The sequence below is a fragment of the Varroa jacobsoni genome, unplaced genomic scaffold (assembly GCF_002532875.2).
Source record: "Varroa jacobsoni isolate VJ856 unplaced genomic scaffold, vjacob_1.0 contig00495, whole genome shotgun sequence".
In the NCBI taxonomy this organism is placed as follows: Eukaryota; Metazoa; Arthropoda; class Arachnida; order Mesostigmata; family Varroidae; genus Varroa; species Varroa jacobsoni.
Genome location: NW_019214476.1, coordinates 106,472 through 119,263, shown reverse-complemented (window position 1 = coordinate 119,263; position 12,792 = coordinate 106,472). Strand labels below are relative to the sequence as shown.

The 12,792-nt window shown below is 41.7% G+C and overlaps 1 protein-coding gene across 1 annotated transcript in view; it reads right to left on the bottom strand.

Annotated features, from left to right (window-relative positions):
• Nucleotides 1-12,792, bottom strand: part of Ca-alpha1D (Ca[2+]-channel protein alpha[[1]] subunit D) — a 71,496-nt gene that overhangs the window by 20,368 nt on the left and 38,336 nt on the right. The window contains exons 8-11 of the mRNA XM_086972857.1: nucleotides 12,240-12,368; nucleotides 10,335-10,486; nucleotides 4,434-4,644; nucleotides 3,975-4,089 (exon numbers count right to left, since the gene is read on the bottom strand). Of these exons, the coding sequence (XP_086828983.1) occupies nucleotides 3,975-4,089; nucleotides 4,434-4,644; nucleotides 10,335-10,486; nucleotides 12,240-12,368 (607 nt within the window). The remainder of the gene's footprint in view (nucleotides 1-3,974; nucleotides 4,090-4,433; nucleotides 4,645-10,334; nucleotides 10,487-12,239; nucleotides 12,369-12,792) is intronic.

Sequence of the window (12,792 nt, the reverse complement as noted above, 5' to 3'; positions counted from 1 at the left end):
ACCACTATACTGATGGCTGCCCGGCCATCACTCACGTATGCTAATCAGCTATGTAATCTGCCGTCCGCCTATTGTTGGCAGATTTGTCTGCTGGTAACCAAAGATGACTACGGCGAAATAAGGCCATAGCTACGTTTACGCATGAAACCTCACATAACAGCAGGGGCATAGCAAGTAGAGCGGGAACAAGTGCGGCCCAGCCGTCAAAGAGGTAATGATGTTGACATCTTAAATTAGGAGCTTTGTTAAGTGAGCTTGCAGCCTGTTAGCGGAGCAACGAAGAAGAGACAACTAGACGAAGCAGGGATTTCGCTTTGTGATATGTCATCATAACTCTGACTGAACAAAATAATAGAAAAAGACACACAAAGGGAATAATAAAGAGAAAGTCAGAACTACCGAGCGATCAAAACGCGACAAGACCCCTATCGGTAAAGAGAATCACCTGGTCACTTTGACCGGAACGTTCGAATTGGAACTGCTGCTTATGAGACAACACTAGGAACAGGACATACAAAGGTGCAGAGAGAAAGGGAAAGACGTAATGCGGCTAGCTATCAAAGAATTAAGTTGACCGACCGTCTGACAGAACTGGCACCGAATGAACAAGCTAGGTGGGCGCCTTTCTTGTACTCGAGTAGGACAATGACTGCTGGATTGATAAGAGGGAGCACAGCCCATGAAAGAAGAACTTGTCGGCAGTAGAATTTTTGCTTTCATATCCTGCTTTTGCAGTTGATGCTTTTGCGATATTAGGCGATCCGGAACGCAACCAGAAGGTTCCCTCTGGCCCACCTGCTACCTACTTTCTGACGAACCGGTGGCTGTTAGGAATCGCTTGAACAGAAGCAAGTCAACGGCACAGAGCTTGGTGTTTGGGATACACCATGTTTTCTTCTTGAAAGGATACATGGTGAAGACAATATAGTAGTAGGTTTGGGTTATTAGACAATAATTGGGGCGGTATCGGGGGCAAGCAATGAATCAGGGTGTCACACGCATATGTGTGCTAAAATATCGAAGCTACAACGTTAGCAACTACGGTAGTGAAACCAGCAAAAGGGACAACAGTAGTAGCCCATCGTCGCATTGTAGCGGAGTCGACGCCGAACAGAAAGCGACTGACTTCCACTGGTGGTATTTTGATAATGGTGGCAAATGTCCGTCACGTTTCGGGACGGTTTCCCCGTTTTCTATTGCTGTTTTTTTCCGGGCGACTTGAAGACGTCGAAAGACATCGACGACACTTCCGTCCGGTTTTGAGCTAGGCGACATTACTAACATATCTGTTGGAAAAGCTTTCGATCGGCTGACAGCGACTGGAGGGGTTTGCCAAAGAAAGCTAGGGTCAGTGAATTGCAGGAACTCACTTGAAGAAAAAGCTGCTCCTCTCAAATGCGGCGAAAAAGCTAATGCACGCTACAAATCACGTAGCTTGTCACCGCACATACACAGACCTACACCGCAGACGTACACGTAACTTCAATTACGCTTAGAAAGAATTTAACTTCAGTTGGTAGAATGCATGTGTTCGTAAAGTAGACTTTGAGAGTCCCTCTGATCGTTATATGCAGAGGAAGGATTGGGCCGGGACAAGCCAACCGAAGAGCAGTAGTCTATTAAATTCGTAGAGCTTATTTGGTAACCATCAAGATCTATTATGTGTGAAATCGGACGGACTATTTTAGTCAATATGGCGAAAAAAGCGGACAATGGGAAATTTTTATGGCGTTGAGAATCGTGATAATTTCAGGGCTGCGTTCAGGCTTTGTCGTAGAAATAGGAGATACAGCGGATACTGTTGAAAATGTACAAACGTAACATATCAGGAATTTTCATTGATAACCTTATACAAATCATTTTTGTGTCTACTAAGATCAGGTACGCATGATTCCGTCCGATATCAGCGCGTGTATGTGAATACGAATGGCTTACAATAACTAAAACGAAGTTCAATTTACGGGCTTATTTTTATCTAAGCGTCTTCTTCGTTACAGCAACTGGCAAGGTTTAAAGGGATGCCATTTTCGATTTAGGAATTAACGCAACATATTTAATTATTATCATCGAGAATGTGTAATTTCTAACTGATTATACTAGCTAAGTTAATTTATTATCTGATTTCTCTGTGACCGCTGAATGAACAATTCATTAGTATTCGGTGTAGGCAATATCATCCCCAATCAAAAGCGAGTGCTAGACACTCGCGGCGTTTCGGAACCCAGGCAAAATGCACAGCGCCAAAACAACGCAGAAGGGGCAAGGCCCATGCACCGCGTGTAGTCAGTTGTTCGTATTACGGCCGACTGCCATAGGCGACCGCACACGACAACCTCATGCTGTACAGCCGTACAGCGGATTACGTCATTAATCAGCTGAACTCTCCCTTGATACCCGGCAGGCCATAGCGACAACTCGAACCCTGCCTATCACACGTATGGGGACGTTTCATCGGGACTTGTGTGAATGGAGTAACTCCCAGAGGTCATCTATCAGGTCCTCAGTCCATAGTGGTCTCTAACTTTTCGAACCTTTTTTTGACAAACTTTGTTCTTTTATTTGAAATTAAAGTTACTGTCTTAGACCTTCTGCTGTTTAGATGGTAACTTATTTATCCCGCTGCTACAGAAGTTTCTGGCACGAAAATGTATGAGATCTAGAAAGGCAATTTTAACATCATGTTGAGATTTGAATAAATTTCACATTGGCAAATCGTCAAGATTCTGAGAAAAGTGGTGCTAGTCTGTTGAAGCAGTTCCTGGCGAGTATGCAGGATAATAAAAACTGCTGTGTAGCTCCTGTATATTTGCTACCGTGGTTCTTGCGATGTGAGGTCCAGTATTGTCGCCCAACGGAAGTGGTTTACCTCTTCTCGCTAATCTTAGCTGCTTGATACGGAGTCCTCTCATAATTTACTCCATTTGTTACCCGTACACTTCGACGAATCAGGTTCCATGAAGCTGTTTTGGATAACACCTGTTCTAGACCACCGAACGGGTCTACTGCAACTGTATATTCGCTCTATAGTAATATACTGTCAGTTCAGTTGTACCTACCTTGTGATGTGACCGCCTGCGATTATCATAAACGATTCATTTTTTTTTATCAAAATCATGGGTCACCGTTGTAAAGGCGAAGAGGAGCAAACGTTCATACGTTTCCGTTTTTGATTATCGCTCAAATCATGCGGCACTCATTTGTCGAGTATTTCTTCCTTATCAATTTGGATGGTTAACGCATGTAGTATCGTTATGTACACCAAATCTGCGCGTTAACATCGGCGCACTTTTAAATGGGTCGCTTTACTCTTTGTTACTTATCTTCGCAAAGAGTCTTCCACGAGACCCATTTTTGAGTCCAAAATTTTTCATTTTGAATCATGATAGTAATGTTTGTCACGTTTCATACTGAGCAACATGATATTTTTGACGTCTTTCTAGGATCTCCACTAAAAACGGAACTTTCTCTCTTCTCGTCCTTCCAGATGTGGCTTTAATTTCTATAAAAATCAAGTGAAAACCATCTGTACTTGTTTTCTGACACTGCAGCCTCATCATATTGAAAAATTGAGCTGCATGAAAAAGCATGAGCCTGTTTAGAGGTCTGCCGTGCCTGTCCGGCGAAATCTCTCAGGTATCGGATCTGCAAAAATAAGGTGAGTTTTTCAGAAAAAACTTATATATGCATAAGAACGTCACACTTTAATTACCAATGGAGTGTGATCGCTGGCGTCTGGCTAAAACCCGCATATTATAGGTCGACCTGATGTATGTAACAACAACCTTTGTTATCGAACGAATATTAACATAACGTAATGCACGTTGCGGGCTGAGTCAATCATGTATGTAGTGGCAAACATTACATACGTGACTAGCGCGATATGATAGTTTATTTATATGATAGTTTGAATCTTGGATGGCAACCCGCGTGTGTGAGATATCATTTGGGCCTATATAAACCAAGGGAGTACTTACCACAGATAAAGAGGATGATGAAATATATACAAGCAACGGCTCCAAAGGAACCCACTCCTCCAAATGCAAGGATGCCATCATACATTACAACGTTCCAGTCTTCACCGGTTAGAATCTGTAACAAGCAAACTGTTCTATTAGCAGGTGGTTATGGCCTCACTGGGAGGGCTGTGCTGTAGGCTTTGGCCGTCTGCGTTTCGCCACAGATCTAACAGAATATTAATTGCAAAGGCCCTCACCCAATCAAGGACGAACCCGATTCAAAGTGTTTCATGGGAAACAGTTATTCCACTTGCCAGTTGTCCTGGTGAAATGGAGCGTGTAGCATCGTAAGATTAAATTTAAAACTGTCTAGTTATTAAGAAAAAGCGAATGCTGTCTATTTGTTTCTTAATTGAAGCACTCGTCCTAACATAATTATAGTGGGGTTAGTGGCAAAAACGATACGCGGATTCAGACCTGAAAGACGGTAAGCAAGGCCTGCCAGAACGAGTCGAAGTTCTGACGTGGCTTATCCTGGTTGTCGTTAAAGTTGAACTTGCCTCCGAATACCTGCATGCCCAATAGGGCAAAGATCATTATGAACAGGAAGAGAAGCAGCAGCAGCGAGATGATCGATCTCATCGAATTGATCAGAGACGCCACGAGGTTGCGTAGAGACGCCCAGTATCTGCGATTATTGATACAATCCACCGTCGGTATGATAACGTTGATGAAGTATCAAGCGGGACAAAAAAATAACACGTCGTTAGTTACGGCTTAATAGCGATCACTAAGATTTCGCTAGAAGTAGATAGATACTAACGGAACAAAAACATCGATGTTAGTTGAAGGATTATTTAGCTAAATAGGTGCATGTCCAGCAATTTTTTAGCACAACCTGCGCATCTAGAGATGAAGCAAAGCGTAGGTGCAAGCCTAGGAGACAACACGTACGGAAATATGGACACATAGCCGTATTTGATTCTAGTCGGGCAATCTGAGAGTTAATCAAAATCAGTTGATGAGCTGGTTAAATTGTTAAGGATTGATTGATATGACACGTGGGGCCAAGAGCACGTCAGGTTGCAACTAGAGAATTTAACATTATGGGTTTCTGCAACGGAAGAGAAAATTGAAGTCTTTTGCTGGCTACAATTTCATTTCCTATACGGTATTTTTTACGGATGATCAGAACATAAAAAAGAACATGTTCTCTCCAAGTCGTCTCATTCTCAGTTGAGATGATAAAAGTAAAGGAAGACCGAAATCTTACTTGTCCTTATACGGATATACTTCTTAAACCTACTGATTATACATTAGTATGTGAAGTCAAAATGGAATATACGCTTGTCTACGAGGAAACTATCAAGCTTAAAATTTCGGGAGGTGGTATTCTACCAGTCGAATAATTATGGACGGCCTTGAAAGCAATACCTGATTCATCCATGGAACCGCACTCTTTTGTAGTTTCCAGGTCTGTCTTTTGCTCATCACACAGTAATAAAACTGCTCTAATTAATCCCTCGATTAATCAGTTAATTTTCGCAATTATCATAATTGTACCAGCGCTTCTATCATACACAGAATGATTATGTGACCGAATAAGAAACAAAACGGATATGAAATTCTCATTATTTACTTCAACTGACTTGCGTATATTCATCTGCCTTTCGCCCATGCGGATGGACGTCCTTTTCAGATGCATATTATCGAACTTTTTCTACCCTATTCATTCAACTTTCAGCTTTATAAGCGATTCGTTAAGTAGAATAACATGTGACCGTTGCAATCGCTTAGGCCGCCTAGGTACGTTCGGCCCGCAAAACAATTTCTCCCTACGGCCTACGTCCCCAGACACTTGAGTCTGCATTAGAGACACAGTTATTTGACTTTGCATGCGACGTTAGTCCGCGGTAAATGCCAGGTCGCGGCAAGCTCTTCCCTCAGCTTTCCATATCCTTAACCAATTTCCTCGATCGTAAATATCCCTGTCCAAGACCGATGTGGCCCTTTTGTTCTAACCCCCTTTACTTTCGCCTTCGCTTCGCACAACGGCGTCTCCATATAGTGTTTCAAAAAGGTGAGACGATGACTGCTGCCGTTCTGGTTCTAGCCGACATACTTTTGAGCGCGCCGACGCGCTCCGTCCAGTCTCCTGGCTTAACTTCGCCCTCCCGCCATCTGCTTCAACATAGGAAGGAGAACGAATAGAGCAGCTTGTACCGAAGTTGCATTAACAGGGGATGCCGCCTCGGACGAATAAGTTAAACAGAAAGAGAAATAAGGAACGAAATAAAAACCCAGGAACAGTTCTCCCTATGGGCGCTCGATCTTTGTGCTGCCACGATAAAAGACAAAAAGAGAAATGTATTTACCGTTCTGTTGCTGGCCTGCCTATGACGGTTCTTGCAGCGTGGGCCACGTCACATGCATCTGGCTGCGCGGTCCATTCACAAGGATCTACCTATTGCAGCCTATATGGGCTGGTTTATTATTATTACCGCTGCAACAGCGACTGCAGGCTAGTGGTACGTTTATGTGGACCTGAGTGTGTGTGATGTTTACTGTGTGATCCTTATAACAAATTGGCATCGAATTCTGGGAAGCTTGAGAAACGAAAGTGATCGGTCAAGGACTTTGTGGAGATGCAGCTGCCAAACGAATCGATAAAGTTCAATTGAAAAAATAACTTTTTCTTGTTTGAAAACTTCGAGCTTCAAACGAACCCAGTTGCTGGGTCTACCTGTTACTCGATTTTCTTCCGAAGTGATTAGAAGCCATTATTAAAGAATGGAAAAAAGTCTAACATAACATTCGAGTGCATTTTATATATGCAGTATACTTTGGATGGAAACGAAGATGAGCCTTCGCCGGTATGAGCGCTAGCTAAATTTTTAATTGCGCATTTGATGGATGACAAAAACTTGTACCGCGTATTGAATCTATATGGGCATTCTAATATAATACAACGTTACACTGCTACGTATCACGGGCGTCGTGCTCCTCCCTTTTATAGTTCTTCACGGTTTTGACAAACGCGCCACTAAAAGGCCCATAGTAAATATTGACAGTGTGTGGAAAACTAATAAGAAGCTACAGAAAATAGTAGTTTTAACATGTCCGCTCTAAATAACGTATATTTTATCTATGTATACAGTGAATATCTTGAGTTAAACTGAAACATTTTTTTTTTTTATAAGGGAGCGTTTTTGCTAGATAAAAAACGATGTAGATATTATCAAGTAAACTGCGAATACTCAGTAGTGTACACATGGCAAACGCGACATAATCTCTTATCTTCAACAGAAAACCTTTTACCAACTCTTCTTTTTAGGGGGCAAATTTAGGGAGCTGCTCTAGCTTAATGCAATAGCCATAGGGAAGAACTCTTTTTCATGAGAAGGGCCGTGACCCGGATGAGATTCGTGCATCCGACAGCAGCCAGAAATTGAACGATATGCGCAGCAAGACTTGAAAAGGAGCGTTTGTCTAGGCTGACCTGATTGATTTGTGTAGCGACGTAGTCCTAAGAAGGCGTATCTCGTTCGCCAAGCCACTCAGGCCTTCCATAAGTTTACAAAAGGCAGCTAGGTTTTCGAGCTCAACGTGCCCCTGAAAATTCCTGATTTGCTCTGCCTGTCCCTTTGCCTATCTTGTCCTTCCCCTACAGCTGCTTAGGATACATAAATTTCCATAGCTTCCTGGATTGTTTACTGGTCTATGACGCTGACAGCTTTGACGCACACATCTTTCACCACTTGTCGCTATCCACTTTCCTGGCCTCAACTAGCATAACGTAAAAATATTTGTGGGCGTTTGGGATATAGGAAAAAAAAAGCACGAAAAAATAAGCAGTCAACGAACAACAGGTCGCTAGACTAGCCTGGGGCTAAATAACTGCGTCGCGCATAAAGGTTACGATGTGATAGTAAGATCTTTCCAATGCCGGTGACCTGATATACATAGAAAGAGCATTGAGACGGGGTTAAACTACCAAATGATGGTTGACCGTCAATCATCTACCCGAAACCATTCCGAGTGCTTGACCAGTATCAGACTGAGTTTCGCATTAAACCTTGTTGGGTCAATGCATCAAGTTGTTTGATCAGTATTTTAAAGTTAAAACGAAATAACAGCTGCGAAGTTTGCTGAATATATGCAAAGGGCACAGTCACTACGTGTGAGCACAACGGGTGGATAATGATCATTTTGAATCGTCTACTTTTCACACGTTTTCCCTTCTATTTTCAAAAGATCTCATGTATTCTGTTACTCATTATAATTGTACAAAGCAAGTTCATCCTGTATTTATATGATGAGCGGAAGACTATTGATTTGTCAATAGAAGCGGCGGGCATTAAATTTATTTACTATTTTAGTGTAGTTATTTTGAGATTATTGAAGACAATGCATTTTACAACGCCGCGCATTCCCACCCTAAAAATTGCTTTTTAAATAGATATAATAAAATAAAATAAAGGGCAAACATAAGTAATAAAATTGATATTCTCATTTTAATAGTGAGTCACGTTATTAATTTGATCTGGATTTTTAGAAGCCGATCTCTGGATGAATTGCGCCTCGAATTCTATGCCCGTGACTGCTGGTGAGGACTGTTTCGGACCTTGTGGTCTGCCTAGACCATAATAAATAGTGAATAGTTAATGCGAAAGGTCCTTAGCACGTCTATAAGATTGAAGTGTTTAACCTCTCGGCACTGACCTCATCTTTTAATTTAATGTTTAACGACGAAATGAAGTTTCTATAAGCTGAGGTTTTTAACGATGACCAGTACAAAATACGAAGAGCACTTATGTTTCGTTTTGTCGCTTGCACGTTTTTCAAAGCCTTGTTCTCTGTTTATACCCCCAAAACTTCCCGTTAATTTTTTTCGTGTTTTTCTTAGCCAGCCTTTGCAATCACTTCTTTATGTGTAGTATCAAAGACCTGTCCCCTATAAGGTTTTTAACCAAGGCAGGTCATACTGGATTTATTTGCACATGGCACGTTAGTCATGCAAACAGTGACTAATCTTAACGTTTTATTTTTCCTTAATTCCTTATTTTTGGTTATTTGTTCATGGGGGTAACAATTTTTGCCAACGCTAGAATTCAAACCGACGTCACTGCAAGCTTATTCCTAATGATCACTCAAAGAGATGCGCATCAGTTACCCGGATCACGCAGCTAGTTCAATTATTCATACGTATGGTAACTATGATTAATCTATATTGATTTCGTCTACTTTTAGTATACGATCTTTAAATTCTACTAGGAAGAATTTATCATAAGCTCTTCTCATTTTTCGCCCAGCTATCTTCTTCCTACTTCCCGAGAACCTCAAAATGTCCCTCCTAGAACGAACAAGCTGGCTTAGCGTAAAAATCAAATGCACCTAAAAACCCACAAGCCTCATCTTCCCTTATCCTACACGCTCGTTCAGCTGCCCCCAAAAAATGTGATAACCTTGGCACAAATAAATCCAAAGACGATGAGTGAAGCTTGGCAGTGCCATCACTCAAGGCCGCAGCGTTTACAGAGTTAAGCGAAGCGGATTCGCAAGCATCAGGATAAATGGATACCTCCCTAGTCAAGTGTTTGAAATTAAGCTTTTTTCGTCCAGTGACAGCCGTGAACAGCTGAATCTTCCCACTGACATAAGAACGATACGCGCTGCAACCATAGTACAGATATTATGCATCACCGTAATCGTTCCATGATCCGGTCGATGACAAAAGCCCGCTGTTTTAATTTGCAGATACGTGATGTCAGTAGGGCATCGATGCCCTGCCAATAGATCATAGCTATCGGTTACGTCCATCCGCACCATCGTTTACGAACGAAGAGTCAATCATATAATATGTTTAGTGAGAGTTTGCAAACAGTGCAATCCGCACGGACTCATCGATCGGTTCGTAGAGCAGCGTTCGATGGGCTAGCGTTTTTTTACATTATTTTCGTTTGGATACAAACATTTGAGCTGTTTTTCTTAAAATTAATATTGTCCTTTCATGCATTGTCCACACAGAGAATACGCGAGATCATAGCCGTGCACCTAACTGAACTGTGACCCCGTTCAATCTTTTCTAAGCATGCATGTACTTGATCAGAGCTCGGCTTGATGCTGAGACAGCCAATCAATCTATCGAAAAGTACGTGTCATATACGTATAGGTCCGTTTTTACTGCTCGTTTCATTTCGTCTCATAACGATAAGGTAGCACTGCTCGAAATAGACGCGACAGATAGCGAAGATGGCCATGCATTCTACCAGCTGATAATTTCCTGTTGCATTGCATCCTATTCGATGACCTACGATGAGACTCTTTCGAAAATGTTTCTCGGTAGAGTGCTGCTTTTTGTTTTGGAAAAGTACTTGCTTGGTAACTTTAAATATGCGTAGTAATCGGACACATCGAAGTACGGATACGCCCAGTGGGGGCATGATGTGTGAATATGTGAACGCAGTTTCAAGTATCGACGAGATCACGACGAAACAGTCGAAGCGGTTGAACAGCGAGACGAAGTAGCTCTGTAAAAGTGTAAGAAGAACGTTGTTTACAGATAGTCTATGTTAGGTGCCTGTAAACGCGATACAACTTACATTTGTTTGGAAATGACATGACTAGTCAAAATCATCACAATATATGGCGTAGGGTGGATTATGGGGCTTGACCGTTCTTCATCCTGCAAAAAGGCATGCGAAATACATTCGTTCGAGCATTTTGTATGTTACTGCATGACGCAGGAACCTGTATGTATGCAAAAACCCTGTACGTCGTTAGAACTTCGATGGTATTCCTTGGGTTGCGACTTTCTGAAAACGCATAACCGGAACCCTTTGCGGTGTCGACACACCGTAATTTGAAGATTCTATTCAGGCCTTATCGTTGATCTTATTATGTTAACCTTTTAGTTCTCCTTGAGCCCTGCTACTGTTTTAATCGAATAAGTAGTTTCATTTGCGACCCAGTTTTTCTCTTTGAGTCAATAGCAATCGAGATGGAATCGCCACTGCCACGGTCCTCGATGTGTTTTCCTGCATTAGTTTATAACATGATTCATACCTAGTGCATAGGTCGTTCCGCTGTTATTGTTGCTCAAGGTCACTCGGTTTTACAACGTACCGTACGTTATCGCCTATTCTATAAAACCTCTCTGATCTCTATAACTTCCACGCTCGCTACCTACCGTTGTGGCAGACAGCCTTGTTCTCCCTCCAAGAAGTTAGGTTTAGGTGATCTATTCAAAGATATCGAGAAATTTTCGTCTTTGAACGAGGAAGCTTATTTTGAATTCTAGCTATGCCTTGTGCATTGCACGCAAGCCATACAACCATATTCAAATTAGAAAATAAGATGGTTGTTAATTAAAGCTAGGATGATACTCAAATTAATTTCCAACTCGTCCGAGACTCAAATGATACATTTCCAAAGAAAGAATTTCCAACTTTATTATCATTAATCCCAGCATATGTTTGCCTTCGAAGCCTGCGACGCATCATTGGCTTAACGGGTCCCTCATTCCGTCCCTTCCACCCCGCTCCTTCTTATTGCATTTTCATCTCCTCGTACGTGCGTGGACAACCCAGGATTCGCAGGCACATATGGTATTCATTAACTGGTAGCTAACGAACAGCAGATCGTTGTGGGCTGAAGGTATGTTTAAAAGTGCACTGGAACCATTAAGACAGATGCTACTGGATATAAGCGAATCTGAGATGGAAAATTCACTTCATATACATAACATCAGGAGAGGTTGAGGAACCGTGTAAGCAAGCAGTCAGTCTAGTTGTTTTTGTCGTAGAGAAAAGCTTCAGATTCCTTGCGATCGGCGTTTTTCTTCCCTTCTGTAGGTGCCACGTACTCGCATATAGTCTCGTTTAATTTACGCGCGCTTTTGTCACATAAATTCAAAGATATCGTTAAACAATAGGTGGACAGTTTTCAAAAAAAAAAGATGGCGGCCCTTAGTGGAAACATAGGAAACATCCATGAAACTAGACTAGTAAGCTTTTAAACTACTCGAGATTGACGACTTTTTAAGAAACAGACTTTGACTGTTCTTCAAAAGTATATACTCATGTTATACGTTTTACTCGGCTTGTTTTGAGCTGCACTAAAGGTGTTTTGCTTTGTTAGATCCGCTCACCGACTACTCGTTTATCTTGAATAGTTAGACTTCGTTGTTATAGTAAAGACTATTTATCAAGTAGAACGTAAGTGACTTAAGCCATGGTTCTTCGTAAGTGTTTTATCTTCGTTATATTCCCTGTAAGTGCAAACCTGGAATCCGAGCGAGTAGAGTTTGATGAGCATCTCGATCGTAAATAGAACGACGAAGAACATGTTTGCGTAATCCTGGAACTCGTCGAGCCACGGGGGCTGGTTGTGGTGCTCACTCGCCAATGTCATCTAATTCGTTACCGGTGTGTCAAACAAAATTGATTGAATTAGATAATCGGATAAGAAGCATGAAATCCAACAACATCAAACTTAGTTTTTCGGGCTAACAAAAACTTATATTGTCCTCTTAAGTTCTATTTTTTTTTCTGTGACTCGCGCCTTCAAGCAGAAAGAATGCATTGTAAAATACAAGAGAGTTTTAAAGTTCAAATGGCAGCCAAAGCTAGTTTCCTAGATTGCCGTTTTCTTAGCCTGTTTGGCCGCTGATTTTTTTTGCAAAGGTGTGTATTTTACATACGAAATCTGGGTCGGTCGAGAAATATACTGTTGTTATTATTATTGCAAGTACTTCTATATGAATCAAAAAAGGTAATCTTTTTCTTCTCTGTGCACTCCCTCATAAAAACGCAGAGACCCCCTGTTCTTGTCAACA